The 22977-nt window shown below is 33.4% G+C and overlaps 1 protein-coding gene across 3 annotated transcripts in view; it reads left to right on the top strand.

Moving 5' to 3' along the window:
• The window catches only part of SLC26A7 (solute carrier family 26 member 7), a 273392-nt gene that overhangs the window by 220083 nt on the left and 30332 nt on the right, over window positions 1–22977 (top strand). For all 3 annotated transcript variants that reach the window (XM_074269726.1, XM_074269721.1, XM_074269713.1), the window contains 4 exons: window positions 25–102; window positions 902–997; window positions 15757–15863; window positions 18709–18775. In XM_074269726.1, coding sequence (XP_074125827.1) covers window positions 25–102; window positions 902–997; window positions 15757–15863; window positions 18709–18775 — 348 coding nt within the window. The remainder of the gene's footprint in view (window positions 1–24; window positions 103–901; window positions 998–15756; window positions 15864–18708; window positions 18776–22977) is intronic.

The raw sequence follows: 22977 nt of genomic DNA, 5'->3' as shown, positions 1-22977 counted from the left end.
TGTGTTTTTTGTTGTGTGTTTCAGGTGGCTTGCCTAATATCTTGTATTTTGGTCTTGATTGTCATCTATGCAGTAGGACCATTGCTTTACTGGTTGCCCATGGTACAGTATGATTTTTACTTTGAAATGAGAATCTGTATTGGCACAACTCATTATAAATAGATTCATTTTCTTTTCTAGTGAGATTGAAAGAGGGAACAGGATAATCTCTTCATTTCTGAAATATGTTTACACATAACATTCTATAACCTTATTGATAGATTTTCAGCCTGCACTAAACAGACTAATACATCTCAGTGATGCAAATAATTTGGAGATCCAGAGAGTCTATTCCTAATTAATTGTCATAATTTTCTCATGTGTGAGATATAAAGAAGAATATCACAATTTCCTTTGAGGAACAAATGTTAAGTTCATTTTTAGTAAAATAGAAAATTCTAGATTACATGAGTAAATATTTCTCTTAAGTCTATCAAAACAACTTTTAGGGAAATTTTTACACATATGTGTACATTATTTCTATTATTTATCTTTTGATTTTCATCAAGCAGAAATTCTGTATCAATTTAGGCTTATGTAGCCAGCGAAAAGTTCTTTATAATCAGGAATTGGGACTGTCTTAATGTACCTTCCATCTTAGCAACTCAGAACCTCTCTTATTTAACTGAATGGCACTAATCATGAATTTCTTGGGATGGGAGGTTAATATGTTACTTCTGAATATAAGGAAAAGATTCATTATTGATCAAGACTTTTAAGCAACTGCTCTAACTATATAATGTTTATCTCTATCCATCCATCTAGAATAAGTTCCGTTTGTATAAAAATATATAAATATGTGTGTATAACTTGGAAGAATTATTAATTTTTATTATTAACTTTTTTTTCCCCTAATTTATAGTGTGTTCTTGCAAGTATCATTGTTGTGGGACTGAAAGGGATGTTAATACAGTTCCGGGATTTAAAAAAATACTGGAATGTGGATAAAATAGACTGGGTAAGTGAAATTTGATCAACCTTTTTTCTCCCTGAGGCTTAAATACATGTCTTACAAAGGAAGGTTAGAGTCTTCTTTCTCCAGAAAATGGATTTACTGAAATGACATAAGTATTTTATAAGCTACTAGTTTTTTTTTCCCCCTAGGTACCCAATAATAGCCTAGAAATGTACACATTTCTTTTAAAGAAACACAGAGTGGATTCTGGCAAGTTTTAATGTGTAATATGTCGTTGCAGAGCTTTTGAAATGCTATTTAATTTTAAAGGATAAGGAATATCCAGTTTGCTTTGTGAATTGATTCTGGAATCAATGCATCAAGGAAGTATATGCCAATAGAAATAAAATCACCAATAGCACATGGCAAAGTTCTGCTTTAACTATTAAAGAATATGAGCTTCATGAATGTTGGGCCAACTCCTTATATATTTAACGTGGAGCAAATAAAAAAAAACTTTTATGGAAAATCTTTTGAACAGATCAGCAAAAGTTGGAGATTTAGAGCTTGAAGAGCCCTTGGTCATCAAGTCCAACCCCCTGATTAAATAAATGCAGTGAAATTAAATGAATTACCCAAGTCACACAACCACTAAGTGTCTGTGAAAAGATTCCCACCCAGGACTTTATCATTATAACTGTGACCAGAACACTATCTCATGTACTGTCTCATAAACAATAGCCAAAGAAAATTTCATTTTTTTTATCTGCTATTAGGATCAATCTGAATATAGAACCCTATTTGGCAGTTTCGCATTCAAATTACAAATTTGATTACAGAAGAAGGAGTTTAGGTAACAACATCACAGCAGCAGAATGTACGTACCACTGGGGAAAAACAAAACAAAAATAAATAGCTAGCTTCATCTACCTCTCCTTTACTTGAAAAGCAGTGAATGCTGCATAATGGATAGAAATCTCCCTCAAATCCAATAAGATCTGGGTTTAATTTTTGACTTTGATACATATTTGTTGCATAAACCTGTATAACCTCTTTTCTAGTGGTATCAGTGGTAAATGAGGACCATTAAATCTTGCATAGGATGCACCTAGGTGGCTCAGGAGATACAGAACTGGGTTGGGAGATAAAATCTGGTCTCAGACACTGTGTGACCCTGGGCAACATATGTTTGCCTTAATCCACTTAAGAAGGAAGTAGCAAATCATTGCAAGTGTCTTTGCTCAAAAACCCCAAAATGGGGAGATATAAAGAGATCCACATAACTCAACAATGGTGACAATAACAACAGATACATAAAATTCCCGTAGGCCACATATTGACTTAGAAAAGCACATTCTAACATCTCTCTCCTATTTTATTTTAATTTACTTTGCTATATGTTTAATTACGTTTTAATCTTGTACAGGCCACTCTCCTCGTGGTCTCATGGGGCTGGTATTTGATACCTGTCTCCTAGGCAACTCACTCAGGTAAGGTACTCACCTATATTAGTAGAGATAATTCTCTTTGATGATGAACCAGAGATCCATTCTCATCCCTTTCTTTATTTATATCTTCCATGTGAGTAAAGTAGTAGTTTTATAATTAGCCAAGTCATAGAGGAAGGAAGACAAAGATTTATCCATAAAAACATGACTCGGGTCAGTGACTTAACACTTGTCACCAAGATCTGGGTTTTACATTGGCCTGTATCTGTTTTATTTCCTTTTCACAGAGAAGCTGGATGTTTCTGACAGCATAGTGTGTTTTCCCCAATCATTTTTTAAAAAGCGTTCATTAAGAACCTACTATGTGCTAGATATTATGCTAAGTGCTTTTTACAAATATCTTATTAATAATCATAAATTCCCTTTGTAAATGCATATATTCCAGGGCACAAAGAATGAAAATGTTTATTTTCAGATCAATAGAAATCTTCCATCACTGCTCAACCTTATGCCAGATACCTATATGCAATTAGGCCCTTGTAGATAAATACTTGGCAGAGCTTTCAACCATCATTACTAGTGTGGCTGGCTTCCTTTTCAGTACATGACTGAGACTAAGCAAATGTGGGGAAAGTTTTGTGGCTAAGTCTCAAATGATGCACTTCTCCATAGTTAATAAATGCCTATTAATTGATTGATGGATTGGTACTTGGGCTGCCTATTGAGTGTAGCTTGGCACTCTGCTTATAATTCTCTAATCCCTTACAGTGTTGTCAATCCTCATTTTCTGCTGGTTTTTCAACCAAATTGCAGGTTGTTCTTTTACACAGCTGTCAGCGAACAGCTTCACAATTAGCAAAGTTTTTTATAAGGGGCAAAGAATATTTCCAGAGCTTTTCCATTATATTTCATTATTCTTGTCATATTTGACACAAATGCCATGTCAAACCAAGGGACCCCTCTTTGGATTTCTCCCCATGTACTACAGTCCTCAAACCTCTTGTCTTAGGAAAGCATGTCACATCATCAGGAGCACCTGGTTTTCTCTCTACTTGTCCCATGGGGCCCACACAGGTTTCCCACAAAGAACTACAGAGGCTCTTTTCTTCTCTCAAATCCTATCTCCAACCTCTTCAACTTACTTGCAGTATTTGTTAGAAAAGAGAAATCAAATATAATCTTAGGTAACTTCCTAGCTAAGGGAACAGTTTTTGGAAATCAAACTCTATTCTTGGAGGCTTTCCATCTCATGAGGAAAATAAACCATGGAGTATTTAAGGCTTTGACTTCTTTTTATTTTATTTTTAATTTATGGAAGAAAACTTCCATAATATAGTACGAGAAAAATATGATTGCACATGAAATTGTAAATCTATTATGTACAACTAATTATTCTTTTCAAATATACAACAGTAATTATGTAAATTTACTTTTTTCTGCTTCCCTTTCTGCCCCTGCCCTGCCTCAGAGACAGCTATCATTTTACATATGTGTGTATTGTATATATATCTACATGCATACATATTATATATACATGCATACACACATATATACACGCATATATATATATATATATACATACTCATATATGTAAAATTGTTCTATATATCTATCAGTTCTCTGGATACAGATAATGACTTTTTTGTGTCCTTTATAGTTAATTTGGATATTTGTAATAATCAAAATAACTTATTTGCTCAAAGTTGTTCTTAAAACAGTATTACTATTAATTCTCTGTTTATCTCTCATTCTTAAATGTTTCTTGCAAGCATCCTATTGCTAGATTCTTATTTTTAAGCCATTCTTCTGCCTGTTTCTGTTTTATGAGTGAATTCACCTTTCACGTTCAAAGTTATTATTGTTAATTTCCCTCCATCTTATTTTTACTCATTATTTTTCCTTATATCCTTTCCTATTACCCTATTCTCATTATCTTTCCCCTTTATTCTCTTATTCCTAATCATTCCCTCCCTTATCTTCTCAATCCCAATATTATTCTGCATACTACTTTAAAAGTTCCTCATAATTTTATCTATGAACTCTTTGAAAAGTCTTCTTCCAGTTTTTTTATCTCTCTAGAATTTCAGAAATCTTCCAAAGCTTTTCAGAAGTATACTTTGTTTCCTTTTCACCCCACTAGTTTCCTCTATATTGCTTTTTCCTTTCATTGCATTTTTATAAGATAATTTCTTCTTTTTATCTGGTTGTCACTCATTGGCACAAAATTATCCTAAAGAAATGCTCCACCATTTTCAAGGACTGTATTTCCCTGGAGGACTACGAATTTTGAGAGACAGTATGGTGTAGTAGATGAATTTGAAGTAAAAAAAGATCCAGGTTCAAATTCTGTTTCAGATACTTACCAGCTGTGAGATAATGGGCAAATCACTTAATATCTCTGGATTGACATCTAATATGAGGGTGTTGGGCTCCATAATCTCCAATGGATGTTTTTGTAGAATATAGAAGTATTATAGAACTAGAATTTTCTTTAAATGAGTATATGTTAATTAGTGTGACAATTCCTTGCTTATAAGTTAAATGAAATTGATGCTATTTTGACATATAAGTTTGATCAGAGAAAGTTGAATACGTTTATGTTGAATGACTCCACATTTTACTAGATATAAGAGCATATTTAATGAACCAATATAACTGGATTATATGCAAATGGAAAATATAATGGAAGTAAATTCTAGAATTAATCCAGCAATTGATAAGTATTTATTTAGCACCTACTCTGCCAGACACCACCCCAGGTATTTCCCAAAGACAAAATGAAACCACCCAGTATAGTTAGGTGGAGAAAAAGCAACAGATTTTGTTGTTCAAAGATCACATTTCAGCCCATTCAGGAGCTAGAACTTTGGGCAAGTGAGCTTTCCACAGATTCTCATACCTACTTTGTAAAATGGGGATAATATTTATGAAATCTACCTCAAGGGATAGATCCAAAGAAAATTCTTTGTAAACTGTTAAGTGTTATTTGAATGTGACCTATTACTATTAGGAGTTCAGTTATTTGTTCCAAGGAAAATGCTTCATGATCCATGATCCATAAAGAGCATTTTAAATGTAAGCTGATACTAGTGGAATTGCTGTTATCAGCTTTGTGTTGTGACTCAGGCAACTTGTTGATATAGGCAGTAACTAGAAAACGTGGTTAACTGTAGGTAATGACTAGAGTAGAATGCTACTATTTGAAAAAGTAACAGTTATAAGCGATTCTATTTGTATAACTCTGAGTTATCTGTGTAACTACTGAAACTCTGCAAAAAATGGATAAAAAGCCCGCTTTTGAAATAAATATTGGACATACAATGTATGTCTGGAGAACATTCTAATTGGATAATCTCAGTTTCTTATGGTTACTTGCCAAGGCACTCTTTCAATTCAGCAATTGTCTATGAATCAACAAATAATTCAGAATCAACAAATCTGCTTTCTTTCATATCTGGGTACTAGATAATAATGTATTGGGGGAAAGCCATGATAAGCATCCTAAAGGGTGACTCGTAGGTGAGAGAGTGAGTATTTTGGCTCTCCCTTCCCACACTTCTGTTTTTGTTATTGTGAATGAGGTCAAGAATGTCTAACTCTGTTAGAAAACTTAATACTCTTGTCAGCTTTCCTAAAAATCAAATGATGTCCAGACTTCTTTTTCCTTTCTCACCCTGTCATGTTCTTGCTGGAGATAGATCAGCAACTTTTTTCAGATGGTCAGTGGCAGGAAGGATTTGGGCAGGTTGTTATTTTCTTGGCTACCTATCAGCTAATAAGCCTGACACTTAGCTTGCAATGAATACAGCATGTTCTGCCAACCACTGAGGACTCAGACATTACTGTTAGAAGAGGAATCAATCAGTCAAATATCAGTCTGGCTGATGGGACTGGCTGTGCTCTGTAGGGGGCAGTATATGTGATTGGTTAGGATGTTTTAACCTGGGGTATATTTTGCCTTATAATACTATTGTATGTATTAGTAAAATCAGGACATAGTAAACAAAGTGGGCCATGACAATAATTTCTGAACCTAGTCAGAATCAGAGTAACATGAAAGTGATATTGATAGTAAACCAGTTTCTTTATTTAGGATTCTTATTACCTCTAAGATCAAATAAGAAATTGTTTAACATTTGAAGCTTTAAACATCCAGCCTTCCTTCCTTCCCCACTTGATGGTCTAGACATATTAGCTTTATTATTGTTCCACATATATGATTTTCCATTTCATGCATTTGTACCCTATCCTGGCTGTAGCCCAAGCCTTGAAAGCATTTCCACCTCCTTTCATAATACCCCCATAGCTTCCCCCTTTCTACAGGTGACCCATTATTCCTCATTCTGCTTTATGGAACGAAACAGCCCCCCTTCCGTATGATGGCACTGCAGATACATGGAGAAACTTCTCATTTCTACTCCTAAACCATCTCTTTATCAGGTGATTCACTCCCAATTCTTTCAATTGATCATTACATGGCATTAGAGGGCAATCATCTAAATCACCTTTATGATCTAAGGCAATGACTTTACCCTTTACCCTTCTTGGTCTTATAAAAGTTATGGAGGGAGGGTTATTAAATTATCTCTGAAAGTCTTTTTCTAATGCTCAATTTATTGATAGTATTATCCTATGACTGTCATCTCTACCCTTAATCATCCTGATTCCCCTGCTCTGAATGCTTTCCAGATTATCAATTATTATTTCTGTCCTAAAATGCAGCACCCAAAACTGTACTTCATATTCCACATGCATTCTCACAAGTATGGCAAATATGCCATGTCTCTAAATGCAGCCCAAGTCAAGATTTCAGTAATTTCCTTAGGTTCAATATTATAATTTTGACTCATATTGAGTTAACAATTGCCTCAAATTCCTACATTGTTTAAGTGGCATTCTCTATGCAAAACTTTCCCATCTTCTACTTGTAGTGTTTTATTTTTGAAACTAAATGCAATACTTCATATTTATTTCAATTAGATTTCATTTTGTTAGATGTAGCCCAGTATTCTTGCCTAAAAAAATTCTTTTTTTATTAATTAATTCAATAGTTTTTTTTTTACTTTCAATTTTATTAATCTCACCTTTTTATTTTTTGAATTTCAAAAAATCTTTTTTTAATTCAATTTTATTTTGAGTTCCAAATTCTCTCCCTTCCACATCTTCCTATCTCCAATAAATTGAGAAGATAAAAAATTCAAACCAATTAGAAATATGTATAATCATGATAAACAAATTCCCTCATTAGCCAATTCCCTCCCCCATTTACAACTCCCTAGGAAAAAAAAAGATGTAAAGAAAATATTTTCATCCATACTCTTAGTGTGCATTCTCTTGAGATGTATATAACATGCTTTGTCATTTGTTTTTCACAATTATCGTTGATCAGAGTACCTAAATCTTTCAAAGTTGATTATCTTTACAATACTGTTGATATTCTATAAATTGTTCTTTTGGTTCTACTCAGTTCACTTTGCATTAGTCCAAAAATATTCCCAGGCTTTTCTGAAGTCATCTCCTTTATAATTCTTTATAATCGCATTATATTACATTCATATGCTTATATCATAACTTATTCTGCTGTTCCTTAGTTGATAAACATTCCCTCAGTTTCCATTTCTTTGCCATCACAAAAAGAGTTGCTGAAAATATTTTTTGTATATTGTTCCTTTTTTCTCTTTTATCAATTTCTAAAATCCCAACTCTATCTTCTAGCACCTTACTTATCTCTCTCATTGTTGTGCCATCTGATCAGTATGCCATCTGTCCTTACCCATATCAGGGTATCAGGGATTGGGTCTAACATTTTTATCACTAATTTTTTTTTTCTTTAAACCCTTAATCAGGTTTCCTTCTTTCCTTCCTTGGCATGAGCCTTGTCTTGCTTGTCTTAGTAGAAAAATGATATTGTTTATTTTTAAATTCTATGTGTTTAGCTTTTTTGTGTGTCTCATGTTTGGAATGTCCATATTGTGAATGCTTTATGGAGTTCAGGTTTCTTTGGAGTGATTTGAATGCTTCTTTTATTTTGAAAGTTCATGTTATGTTAGTTTTTTTTTTTAAATAATTATTATGCTTCACAAGATATACATACACACATATGTAATATGAGAAAATATTGGAAAATATTTGCAAAAAGCTTTTGGGATGTATTTATTGTATATTTACATATATGCTTAACTATATGTATTTATATAATCTCAAAATTGTGGAATTGAATGATTCTATGCCTTGGACCTTCAAGTTTGAGATTTTCTTTGTCAATTTCCATTAAATTCTATCAATCGTGGTATCATACATCTAGAGATGAAAAAGAATTAAAAGTTATTTAGTTCATACCTTTGCCTCTAAAATAAATTAATAAAAATAGACAGAAAGAGTTTAGATGACTCTCTGAAGTGTAGAACCAGAATTTGCATTTAAGTCCTGTGATTCCAAGCTCATTCTTCTTTCTAGTATCACATACTGATTCCTCTTACATTGTCATTTGCTTTTAAAATTTCAAATTAAACTTCTGAACAAGAGTTTTCTTGTATTTCGGCTTATAAACAATTATCATTTTTTTCAAAGTTACCTTATGCTAATTTTTTTCCTTTCTGTATTTTGAATTCCATATTTTTCATTCCCTTTCTTAAAGATATATTCTTCATCACACATTCTAAGTTATCTACTCTTTATCTTATTTTTTAATCTTTTGCAAAACTATAATTTCTGACATAATCTTCATCTTAATGATATCTTCAAAAATTTTTATATCTTTTGAATTGTTTTGCAAGTTCTTATATATAATGTAACACAAACTCTGGGAAATACAAAGAATGTATTATTTCATTTTCTTTTTTCATTAGAAGTTTTTGGTTTGGTTTCTCTAAAGCATTACTTACAATGTTTTGGTCTGTTTTTAAAATTTTTGTTAAATTTTCCTTCTGTCTTCAAGAGTCCTAGTGTTGGTTTGCCTCCTTATCTCTTCTTTTGACTTTTTTGTCTTTATAATATTTCTTCTATGGCTCATACTTTATCTCAGTCTTCTTTTCGCACTCTCTGGTCCTTTCCACTATCATTACCATGGTTTTCACATTTTCTCTAGCATACATTCCAGAGATTAGTTGTCCCCAGCCTTCTCTAGTTGGGAATTGTAGAGACCTAGCTGAGTCTCTATTGGGTGTAAATTTTACCAGTGAAGTATTAACTCTATCTATATTCCTAGACCCCTTTTCCTAAGGCACAGAAAGTCTCCATTTATCTATATAACCACTTTCCCTCTCTCTTTGTGTTTTCATTCATTTTTAATTATGCAACTGAACAAAACCAAGATTTTTCATCTCCTTTGTGGGTGTGGAGAGTTCAAAGTAAATTATTTTCTTGAGAGAACTGGATAAAGGTCTGCCACATTCCAACAGAAGATTAAAACTAAAGTTTACTAAACTGTCTATTCTAGTTTTCTCTAGTGCATAGAAGGCTGGGAGATTTGAAGTGACTGGGGACTTTTGGGTGTTGGCTCTTTTCTGTTATTTTCACAAGGCTTTACCTAGTATGGAGGTCAATTATATTATCCGCTTGTGGATGGAATTTTAACTAATGTAAATTTGGAGAATTTTTTCTATTTTTGCTATTGTTGGAGAAGAAGAGTTATATTTGAAAGATCTATTCTCCATCTTGTAACTCACATGTACAGCATATGATTTTGTCTTTATGAAGCTATATTTACTTTTTGTAGTTACTGCTTAATCTTTTAGATGATTATATTAACCATTGTATTAATAATCTTTTCTAGAATTTTGACAAGAATTGGAATCAAACTCATAAGTTTATAATTTACAGTCCCAATTCTCTTCCCTTTTTGGAAAAACATAACAATATTTTCCCTAATGTAAGCCTTCTGGTACATCTCTCATTCTTCATTTTAAAAAAAAATAACTTTTTTATTGACACTATATATGCTTGGGTAATTTTTTACAACATTATTCCTTGCACTCACTTCTGTTCTGACTTTTCCCTTCCCTCCCTCCACCCCTTCCCCTAGATGGCAAGCAGTATTATACATGTTAAATATGTTATAGTATATCCTAAGATACAATATATGTGTGCAGAACCAAACAGTTCTCTTGTTGCACAGGAAGAATTGGATTCAGAAGGAAAAAATAACTTGGGAAGAAAAAAAAATGAGTTCTTTACACTCATTTCCCAGTGTTCCTTCTCTGGGTGTAGCTGATTCTGTTCATCATTAATCAATTGGAACTGTCTCATTCTTCATCTTCAGGGGATTACTAATAGTGACCCAGTGAGAACGTATACCAGTTTTTTCAAAGTAACCTGGGATGTCACTCTCTTGGTATATGTGACTTGAAAACAGTTAGGAAAATTGAATGCTCTCTTAATAGGAGCTAGATAGTCTAGCAGATACTGTATTAAATCTGAAGTGAAGATGTCCTGAGTTTATATCTAGCCTCAGATCTTTTATTAGCTGTGCTACTTTAGGCAAGTCATTTAACCTCTTTTTGTCTCCATTTCCTCCACTGTAAAATGGGATCTTAATAATACCATCACCCAAAGTGGTTGTGAGGATCAAAGGAAATACTACATGGTGGCTCTTAGCATGGTGACTGCCACATAGTAGGTGTTATGTAAATTTCTCTATTTATCTTGAGTTTCAATTTCCTATCAGGCATTTTGTTTCTATGTTTTGCATTTCAGAGTTGCACCTTGGAAAAGAAAATAGAAGAATTAAGTAAATCAATTGTTTCTTATGTAACAGACCTATTATTCAACACTGTATCTTCTGACTTTGAAAATAATATTTTGCCCTTTATAATACTTCTCAGTTTTACTTAAAATTGAAGTTGGGATGCTTTTCAGAAATATTCTACTATCATATGTATCAACACAGTTTACTAAATGACTTCCTCAAGATCTGAAAGTTGATTTGACTTCCAAAGGCATTCATTTGCCTGTAGGGGTTATTGTAGGCTTTGAGGGGAAAAAACAAATTTCTAGGCAAGTCTGAAAATAGCATTAAAAATATAACTAGATTGGACTGAACAGTTTGATTGGTTTTAGATACCAACCCTGTCTGTGTATCTCCATTAGTTACTAAGAGCAAGACTTTCAGTTTGCCACCATAAGTCAAACATTGTATAATGGATGGGGGAATTTAGGGCATTCAGTTCTTTTTTTTTTTTTTTTTCCTCTGCAACATTCAGATACACTCAGACCACTGCATAGACATGGTTGCAATTCACAGTGACTAAGATCTTTTAGACTACTTTAGAGGAATGGTCAAAGACACAGAATGATAGATATAATACAGGGGTTCTTGACATGAGGTCCTTGAACTGATTTTTCTTGATATTTTTATAGCTTATATTCCAACATAATTGGTTTCCTTCATTTTTATTTTAAACTTTTAGAAACATTATTCTGGGAATAGTTCTGTATGCTAAGCCAGACTTCCAAAGAGGTCACAGAAGAACTCTTAGAGTAATGTGCCTAGGTGACATAGTGTATAGCATGCTGGGCTTAACATCAGGAATATCTAAGTTCAAATCTGGTCTCAGATACTTAATCGCTGTGTGACTCTGGGCAAGTCATTTAACCCTGTTTGCCTCAGTTTCCTCATCTGTAAATGGAGCTAGATAAGAAAATAGCAGACTACCCCAATATCTTTGCCAAGAAAAATGCAAAGGGGTCATAAAGAATTGGACACAAATGAAATGACTCAACAACAAATAGATAAAAAGAGTAATGGATAAAGAGTCAGAAAGATCTAATTTCAAGATTTCCCTCTAACAGATGCTTTCTTCTCTTCCTCTCTTGTCCCCCAAATGGTCAGAGACTAGCATAATGGTATTCATAGGCAATGCCTTCTGGAAGATAATAATATTCTACTGCCTAACTTATAATACTGGCCTAAAGAGTAAATTAATATAAGTGCTTTATAATCATAAATGGCCGTACAAAATGTGAATTGTTACTATTACTTAAGTATGTTAGCTGCCTTTCAAAATTATACAGTTGTTAGGGACTGCTGAAATAGGTGGTTGGCACAGAATAGCTGAATCCTCCTAGTGGAATAAGGCAGAAGATTATGATTCAATAAGTACTCTTTCAATAGGGTATAATCTAGTACCAAGAAATGTGGGTAACTGTGTCAACCATTTCCAACTTTGTGTCTCACAATATTTATTTCTTTCAAATCAAAGGGGACTTTTACAACCCTCCTTGAGTTGGTATCAAGGGATCTGCTTCCCAAGCTGCCTTGTCATTAAGTCTTTCTCTAGTTTGACTTTCATGAAAAATGCAGAAAAATAGAAAAACATGTTTAGAAGTGAAAAACATATTCCTAGTTAAATCTAGGACTATAGATATATGCAGCAATATAGGGCAGTGTGCAGTGAGACACAATAAATGATGATTTTTAATATCACTTTAAATGCATATAGTTGTAATTCTAGGAAATTGTGGAATAAAAAAAAAAACCCAACAAAACTTTAAGAAATGGAAGGTCCTCTAAAAGTCCCATATCTGAGCAAGAATTCCCTCTGCTACATGCCCAGCAAATTTTCATTTCATGTAGGGATTTCTAATGATGGAGAACCAGCTCCTTTCTAAGGTGGTGACCATTCATTCCATTTTCAGAAGTTTTTCAACACTTTCTCTGTGGAACCATAAACTTGAATGTTATTGATAAGTGCCAGCAGGTACATATTAATATAAATGTACATATTTAATTAAATAAATGAGACATACACATAAAGGAAATATACATGTTTCCTTTTAGGTTTCTGGAATTTTTAGGACTCAAAGGGACAAGTTTTAGAGGTAATAAAAGAGCCCTTTCCATTCAGAATATATTTGTTCTTTCTAAAGGATAAACTCCTTTTATATATTAGTGGACTATTTTGAACTTTATAAAATGTATGCAATTTTGAGTATACTTGTTTTCTCTTATAAAGGATACTGGGTTTTGAGTAGCTCATTTGCATGTCAAAAGCCAAGAATATCATTGAACTTCCCAGCAGAGAAGACACATTTGTTGCTAAGGAATAGAAAACCAAGCCACTTTTCCCTCAACTTCTCATTTACATTTCAGTAATTTCCAACATTGTCAGACATTTTATGATCCTATTTGGAGTTTTCTTAACCAAGATAATAGGGTGTTTTGCCATTTTCTTCTCCATCTTGATGAAATGAAGAGGAAACTGAGACAAACAGGGTTATGTGACTTGCCCAGCGTCATATACTAAGTGCCTGAGGCCAGATTTGTACTCAGGAGGAAATTTTCCTAATTCCAGATCACTGTGCCATCTAACTGCCCCTCATTTGCAAAAAAAAAAAAAAAAAAAGGATTCAGAGTTTAAAAAACTAAGGACCAGAACCATTTAATGATTGTCAGGTAATTCTGTAGTTAATGGCATGGCTTGCAGAGGTGAAAATTTAGAAAATGTATTGGATAGTCACAATAAGTTAGGATGAGGTCTGCCATCAATAGAAGACAATTCTGTACTAGGAAGAGTTATCACAAGAAAAGCCATGTGTGGACATGTTTTTTTTTTTGGTTTTTTTTTTAATCCCTAATCCTGGGAAAAGTTGAGGGTAATACATTGAGATTATCATTGTCCTATCCCATTAATCAATAAACACTTCTTTATTTTTTAAAATAATAGCTTTTTATTTTTCCAAATACAAGCAAAGTAAGTTTTCACATTCACCTTTGCAAAACCTCATGTTCCAAATTTTTCTCCTTCCCTCCCTTCTCCTCCCCTAGATAGCAAGAAATCCAATATAGGTTAAACATGTGCAGGTCTTCCAAACATATTTCTATATATTCATCATAAAGTACAAGAAAAAATTAGATCAAAAAGGGGGGGGAAACATGAGAAAGAAAAAAAATCCAAGCAAACAAACAACAAAAGATGAAAATACTATGCCACATTCAGTCTCCAAAGTTCTCGCTCTGGATGCAGAGGGCTATCTCCATCACAAGTCTATTAGAATTTCCTTGATTCACTTCTGTTAAAAAGAGCCAAGTCTATCACAGTTAATATTTACATAATTTTGTTGGTGAGTCAGCAAAACATTTCTTGTTGACAGTGTGCTTAGTTATAGGGATACAGAAATGAAACAGTCAACAATTGAATTTTCTATTCTGACACTAAAGGGAATTTTATGAATAGAAGAACCAATAAGAAATGAACAGGACTTTAATTGTATTGGTAAGTGAAATGAAGAGTTGAGGAAGGCATTATCTAGATAATTAAAGCAAAAAATCATGCTACTAAAGAAGATAGGAAATATTTTAGTATATATTAATTTCACTGCATAAAATACTGAATACAAGTAAAGTCTTCTTTTTGTACTTAAACATTCTTGGATTTAACAATATATTTAACCTTCCAGGTTGCTGAAAGGTTTCTCCTTCCTTCTTACCACCCACTCTTCTCTATTTCTCTTTCCCCCTATCCCAACTTTGTATTTTTAAGTTAAAAAATGCAAATAGTAATAAGACATTTTGATGCAAACTCTTGATTCTAATGGAGGAATTTACATTTCAACTGAAAAAAAAAGAAATAAGGTTTCTTGCATTCTTCCTTTTGAAGAAATATGCTGACATTGAAGTATTGATGAGGTCACCCATTTAAAAATTTGTTTTAACAACTAATGAGGTACACTAATGTAGAGACGTTCATAACTTTTATAGCATTCCTACAAAGTGGTACTAATAACATTGTTCTGCAGAGCTTCCAACTCTATATGTATTCACATAGTGTATTTAAAAAAAATGTTGATGCATGAATAATAGATACTTAAAAATAGATACATGTATACATTTATTTGCATGGATGTATCAGGATGCTCAGACATAATTTCATCTTTATGGGAATCCTCAGTGTATAAAGTCCCCTAATGTATATTTGAAAGTCGTTTGAAATCTACAACTCCATCTGTGGCTTAGAGGATTTAGAAGTGGCCTGGGGGCATTTAGGTGACTTGCCCTTCATCACATGAAGGTAGTCTGGGACTATCTGTTGTATTAATACTTCTTTTTAAAAGGGAAAAAACTTTGGGAACCTAATGCATGGATTTGGAAATGCAAATTACTGTGTTCAATGGCCATATATAGCTTTTAATGAGATTTAAAGCAAGAGGTTGTAGTCATAAAGAATGGAGTTCTAATCTTAACTTGGTCATCCACTTTTCGATGGAGTCAAATTGTCATCATTCTCTCACTGGATTTCAGTTTTTTCCATTTGTTAAAAGAAATGATAAATCCCAAAGGCATGGGGATGGGAAGAGGCTTGGAGGGTAGCCCAGAATTGGTCACTAGGGACATTACCTTATGAAAGGAGGCCTAAAATCTGATTTTTTTTTTTTCAGAGCATATGGGTCAGTACCTACATATTTACAATATGTTTCGCAGCTAATGTGGGGCTACTCTTTGGTGTTGTCTGCACCATAGCTGTTGTGATTGCACGTTTCCCAAGGTAAGGCATTCTATTTTTTTTTTTTTTTAATTTATGATCTTTATAAAGTCTGGCAAGAAATCAGGTGTATGTTTCTGCCTTCTTTTTTTCCTCTCTTCGATAGCTTAGGTCCAGGCTTTCCTAGGGGTGTGTGTGTGTGGGTGTGGGTGTGTTTATATAGACATTTATATATGTGTCTCTTTAAATATCTTTTTTGTGTATTTGTCTCTGTCTTTAGATAAATATGTAGATAGGTATGCTGATAGATTGAAAAATAGATAGATGATGGATAAATAGGTAGATAGATAAGTAGGTAAATTGCTAGATAGATAGGCAGATAGGTAGATAGTTCAGCTTATCCTGTAATTGGGGAACAGAGTTCTATTTCATATGTAGTTAGGGGTTCTTTCCACCTTCTTGTACATTCTTGTGTGTTTATACCTATACATATATGCATATATATCCATTGTATATTATATGTTTATATACTTTATATATGTATATAGGTATTTATACATACACACACAATTAGTATTCATGTACTTTCCTTGTGTGTGTGTGTGTGTATATAGACATACACATGCACAATAAAGTATGGGAAGATAGAAAATGTCCCTGCTTACATATGAAATAAAACTCTGGTTCTGAACTATAGTATGAGGAATGTCTTATTACTTGTATCAAATGGAATATGTGAAAGGATGTGAATGTCAGTAAAAGAGCAAAACAACTGCATTTTTTGGATTCTAAAGTCATTTCAGAATGTGCAATTTTGGGTCATTATCATCAAATGTCAATGACACATAGATCATAGGTCAATATTTAATGGTAAATTGTGTAATTTCCTGGCAAAGTTTGCTTATCATCTGAACCCTGCATGCTTAAAAACCAGATGGAATCTAAACCCCGCAGATACTTTTGTAGAATTACAGCTCTTTAGGGCTAGTAAGAATCTTAGAGATCTTCTTTTCCAGTTCTCTCATTTTACAGAAGAGAAAACAGAAATATTTCAAGAAATCAGTGCCTTGCCTGAGGTGACCCAGGTGGAATTCAGGCCTCTTAACTACCAAACCAGTTCTTTTCCTAATTCATCATACAGTTTTCTAAGGATACCACCAGATGCCTTTTTAAAATTTGTTCTTTGCGAACATTTTACCTTATGAATAGTCTCTCTTTTCACTTCCCTCTCTGACTCATTCTACCTCTTAAGTTTCTCTCTCACACTTCTTTCTGTGATAGTCTCCTTCCTGAAGGTTCTTTTACTTTCTCTCAGAGGCCATCTTTTCTCCCATTCCTCATAATGAAGCAATAGAATATAATGAATGCAATGTTAGAATTTGGATCAGGGAAACGCAAGTTCAAATTTGACTTTAGACAGTAGTTGTGGGACCCTTATTCATCTCTCTGAGGTAGTTTCTTTATCTGTAAAATGAGGGGTAGATGGGTTGGACTTAATGACATTTAAAGTCCCTTCCCAGTTCTATAACCCTGATGCTCCTTATCCTCCCCCATCCTGTCAGTATTGTGATCTTCCCTTCTCTTGCTTTGTCTTGTACTCTTCAACTTCATCTCTAGAATGATCTAATAGCATACATGAAAGGATTTAAAAATTATGAATAAGAACAAAAAAAATATAAGGTGATATCATTATGATTTATTATTATTATTATTATTATTATTATTATTGTTGTTGTTATCCTGTCAATTTTCCTAAATGATCTTATCTTTCTTAACTTGATATCTTAATGCCTCATCTCTGGTGTAAATCTTTCTTACTTTGCTTGCCATGGTATTGTGAAAATTTGGAGATTAGTAGAAGCAAGCAGTAATAATTATTGATCCTCATATAAGAGACTCTTTCCATTGTAGGACTGTGGTTGACAACACCAAAGTTAGAAAACATGGGTTGATTTCTCATATCTACTACTGATTAACTACATGATTTTGAACAAATCACTTGCAACTTATGAAGTTTAGTTCCTCCATCTATAAAAAAGGAACTCATAATGTCTGACCTACCTAATTAATAGGGTGAAATATTTTATGACTATAAAAATAAGTTATTATCATAAGTCATTGCCTTAATATTAATATTAAATATTAAATTATCATTCTTTAATCTCATTTTTCCTTGTTGGGTTTGATCCTGGTTGAATCTAAAAAAAGACTAAGTATTTAGTGATCAAGTTTCATTTTAGGGCAGATAGGTGACACAGTAGTCAGAGAGAAAGTATCTTCCTGGTTAAGATCTGGTCTCAACCATTTGTTAATTGTTTGAACCTGGGAAAGTCACTTAACCCTATTTATCTCATTCTCATCTTTAAAAGAGCTTTGCATAGCAAAACTACTTCAGTAGCTTTGCAAAGAAAATCCCAAATGGGATGGTGAAGATTTGGACACAACTGAAAAAAACAAGTGGTACTACTTATGAATCAATGTTTTAAGCCAAGAAACTAGGATAAACCCCTCTTTAGACTCAAAACAGATTTTGCTTCCTCAGAATTCCAGGATTTAATGTCCCAATATATGAATAACTTTTTAAAAAATCTTAAAATCGCAATTTCACCAAAAAGAAAAGATAAGCTCAGTTAGACCAATTGGTAATTTAATATCAATATAATTTATCATTGATGATGAAAGGCTTGAATGTCAGCCACCTAGGAATTTTTCATCCTCTCTATTAATAGTTTTCAATGAAATAAAACACAAGTAATTTTAATTACTTTCCATTTTAAAAAATCTTACAAGTCAATGGTTAAACATTTTGTTCTAATATATTCATAGACACATGAATATTCAGAAAAAAGTAAACCAATACTTTTTAAACTTTGACTTTTAATTTTCTTTTTATTTGTTATACTTTCAGAGCCAAGACCCTGAATCTAACAAATTTGAATGAATTAGAATATAAAGAAAAGACAGAAGTCGAGGGGGTAAGTTTAGCTTTCTAATTTTTGTTCCACAATTGCTTTGTATTTTGTGTTAGGTCTTAGTAGTTTTATTAGAATTATAGGAGTTTGTAAGAAGCTAATAAATTATTTTTAAAAACATTTTCACCATTGTTATTTGTTTGTGAAGTGGCAGCATTTTACATCTGATCACCATATGTGCAGTTTGTATATACTTTTAGCATAACCAATGAGTTGAACAAAAAAAGACCTCCTTTTATCCTTTTATTTGGTGATCAATCCAAGCATCATTAAATAAAACCATATTGGAGAATAGCAGAGCTACTGTTCACAGGGAATGCATGTTCAGAATCAATATGAGTATTTCTTTTCATTGCCAAGTGGCTTCAAATTCTCCAACCAGATCTCTAAACCTGATCTAAAATGGAGGAAGGAAGATGGTTTGGAGAAAGAAAGGAGAAGATTGGAAACAGGTGGATAGAAACCTCAAAGGGCCCTTGTGTTTACCAAGTATTTTTACTAAGTGAAGGAGATAATTGTAGTAGTGATGATAATGATGGTCCCTACTATTTATATAGTTTTTTAAAGTCTGCAAAGTGCTTTCCATGCATTATCTCATTTGAGTCTCACAATAATTCTGGGAGGTCAATGCTATTGTTGTCCCAATTTTGTAGATAAAAAAGCTGAGGATCAGAGTAGGTAAATTAATTTTATTAGGTCATATAGCTAGTAAGTTTCTGAGGTAAGAATTGAACCTGGGACTTTTAAATCATGAAACACTTTCATCACAATGCCATAGTGTTATTTGGACCTCTCTCATGCGATTGACTTTTGACAGGTTCAGCATCTCTTCTAAGAAAAATAGACCATACATCTTCAATCTTGCCCACTTATAGATGTCTCTTAAATCCAAGTTTTTATTTTTCATTTTTTTTGTTCATAAGGTTAAGTAAACCAACGTAGGTTAGGCAAGGTTAATTTGGATTTTTCCCAATTTTTTGAACTGACCTAATTTTGAACCTGTTCTGTAAATATTTGGTTAATTTTTTTCCTTGTTATCTTCTGGATTTATTTGTCTCTATATTTCTAGTTCCCAGCTGAACTGAAAGAACTGGCCTCTTGCCTGAAAAACTATTCTTAGGTTATTTCCAAATTAGTTGGAAGTAGTAAGCCTTAAGAATCTTCCAAAGGAGTCTTGTACTTTTGAAAAAGGATGATTAAACTCAAGGAGTCCCAATAATTTCTGAGTAGTCATCTATCAATAAGCATTTATTGAGCATTTATTATTTGCTAGACATTGGAGATACAAAAATGAAGCTGTCCTATTGCCAAGGACTTTAAACTATATCTGAAGAGATTCAGATACACATATAAGTGTACACAAAACATAAAACAAATTTAAGGTTATTTCATAGCAGGGAGACAATAGCACTGGGTAAGGAAATAGGAAAGTTTTCATGCAGGAGATGGTATTTGATCTGAGCTTTGAATTAACTAGGGATTCTGAGAAGCAGAGGTAAGGAGTAAGTGCATTCCAGGCATATGAGACAGCTAATGCAAATACAGGGGGATGGAAGATGTGTGAGACAAATAGAAAGAAAGTCAATTTGCCTGGACCACAGGGGAGTAATGTATAGAAAAGTCTGGAAAGATCAATAAAATTCAAGTCATGAAAAATTTAAAATGTCACACACACAAAAATTTATTTTCAATCATAAAGACAATATGGAGTTACTGGAGTTTTTTGAGTAGGGGAATAGAATGAAAATGTCTGTCCATTTCTTAGAACCACTTTTTGAGCGCTGAGCCTTTGGTGATTGGTCAGTCTCTGATTTGCCAATGATGCTACTTTTCTTTAATTTTCTATACTGTTCTTTTCTTTCTTTTGTTTTTCCAATCTGAATTTAGTACCTCATGAAATGCCCTAGATTAACCACCTTTTTACCCTGAAGCTCTCCTCACTGCAGGTATAAACCTGAGGGCCAGCTTTGACATTCTTACCCTTACCATGAAATGAGGCATTTGGGACAAGCACCATTCTCAGTTTAGAAATCATTGTCCATGTATACATATATTGTATTTAACATATACTTTAGCATATTTAACATGTATTGGTCTACTGCCATCTGGGGGAGGGGTTGGGGGAAGGAGGGGAAAAATTGGAACAAAAGGTTTTGCAATTGTCCTTGCTGAAAAATTACCCATCCATATATCTTGTAAATAAAAAGCTGTAATTAAAAAAAAGAAAAAAAATCACTGTCCATAAGATGATTACTATACTTTTGGCATAATATGTGCAAGTCAGTAAATCATTCAGTCAAAGATCATTTATTAAACACTTGCTGTGTTCCAGGCACTATACTAATTATTGAACAGGAAGAGAATCAGGGATTCTGTCAGAATATAAAAGACAAACAGCTTTTCCCTCATACCCCATTAGGTTTTTTCTATTAGCAAAACATAAAGACTCTGATTATTCCCAAATAAGCAAGTTCAGACTGATAAAATAAAAGCAGTAACACCAACAATACAACAATTGACTATAACTCTGGAAAGCATCCTAGATCTTTCATGTTCATTCTCTCATTCAAAGCTCATCACAAGCCTGTGATTCAGGCATAGGCAGACATATTAATCCTATTTTACAGTTACAAAATAGGTGTTTTAAGAAGCTACTTAATACAGTTGCTTTTTTCTTCATGATCCCAAGAAAGTTAATATTTGTCATCAGAAATGGGGATGATGAAGAACCACAGATCACAAATCCTCCGTGCTATGAATCTCAAACTTTTTGTTCTCTTAGAAATTATGGCACGAGGAACCCCACCTCCTCCAAAGGATTTTTGTTATGTACATTATATTTATTTACATTGATAATATTAGAAATTTGAATATCTTAGGCATATGAGGCAGCTAGTGACACAGTAGATACATAAAGTGCTGGGTCCAAATATGATTTTAGATACTAAGAGATATGTGACCCTGGTCAAGTCATTTTACTTATGCTTCAATTTCCTTGACTATAAAATAGGGATAATAGCATCACCAACCTTTCAGTATTGTTGTAGGGATAAGATGAGAATATATTTGTATAGTTCTTCAGTGTCTGACACATAATAGGCACTATATAAACATTTATTTTCTTTACTTATTCTGAAAATTTTTTTTGGCCTCATGGATTTCTTAAAAAGGTATCAGGGAACCAAAGGATACCCAGACACATTTTGAAAACTCTTTCCTTAATGGATAATGTCCATATGTCCAGATCTTAAAAAGATTTTTCATGTAGAATGACATACACATCTGTTAGCAAGCACTTCCAAATTCATCTAGTTTGCCTCTAAGAAAATGATATCAAGGTACCTGTAGTAGCACATTGCTAGTAACACCTACAGATAGGAAGACTGAGGCTGGCAGATTGTCAACTTGAGAGTTCTGAGCCACAGTGGGCTAAGCAGAGCAGTAATTTGAGCCAAGCTTAATATTGTGGCCAGCCCCCAGAGGCAGGGGGCCATTAGATAAGAGTTTGTGAGAGAGAAGAATAGGAAGAAAATTCTATTCTCTCTCACAAACTCTTATCAAACTGTCCTATTTGCTTTTTCCTATGTAGAAAATGCCATCCCCTTTGAATCATTTTTGCAGATTTTTCCTCATGCCAGTATAGCAGGTACAATGATAGAGATCCTGTTTTTGTTAGCCTAGAGCACAAGACTCTTGTATTTGACCTTTGCAGAATCATGTCCTTTGTTGGAATGGCATACGACTCATAATTGATTTCCATGGGACAGAAGCATGTTAAAGCTAATTTTTTGTTGACAGTTGGGAAAAGGAACTTTTCTGAGTCAGAAAGAGATATTCTAACCTGAGTGTAAAGGTATGGAAACAGGCAACCCTCACTCTTTTGGGGCCCTTCTATTGGTATGCATGATTACTCTTGGACTCTCCGAGGATTTTTCTTCATCCTTATTTCTGCCTTTTGGAATCATTACCTTCAGTCAAAACTCATTATCTTCTATATGAGGTCTTTTTTGATCCTCCAAATGGTTGGCATTTCATCCACCACAAGCTCTGTTATTTTGTGTCTTTTCCACATTGCAGGGATTGGGGATAGTGTGTTCCCCATGGTCTGGAAAAGCCATCCACATAAACTGTTTTGGCCCTGCCTTCATACCAGAAAAGAAGTCTGAATTATTATGGCATTAAAAGATAAAATTTGTTGATATTAT

The sequence above is a fragment of the Sminthopsis crassicaudata genome, chromosome 1 (genome assembly GCF_048593235.1).
Source record: "Sminthopsis crassicaudata isolate SCR6 chromosome 1, ASM4859323v1, whole genome shotgun sequence".
Lineage (NCBI taxonomy): Eukaryota > Metazoa > Chordata > Mammalia > Dasyuromorphia > Dasyuridae > Sminthopsis > Sminthopsis crassicaudata.
Note: the sequence above shows the minus strand (reverse complement) of the source record. Positions and strands in the feature narration are given on the sequence as shown.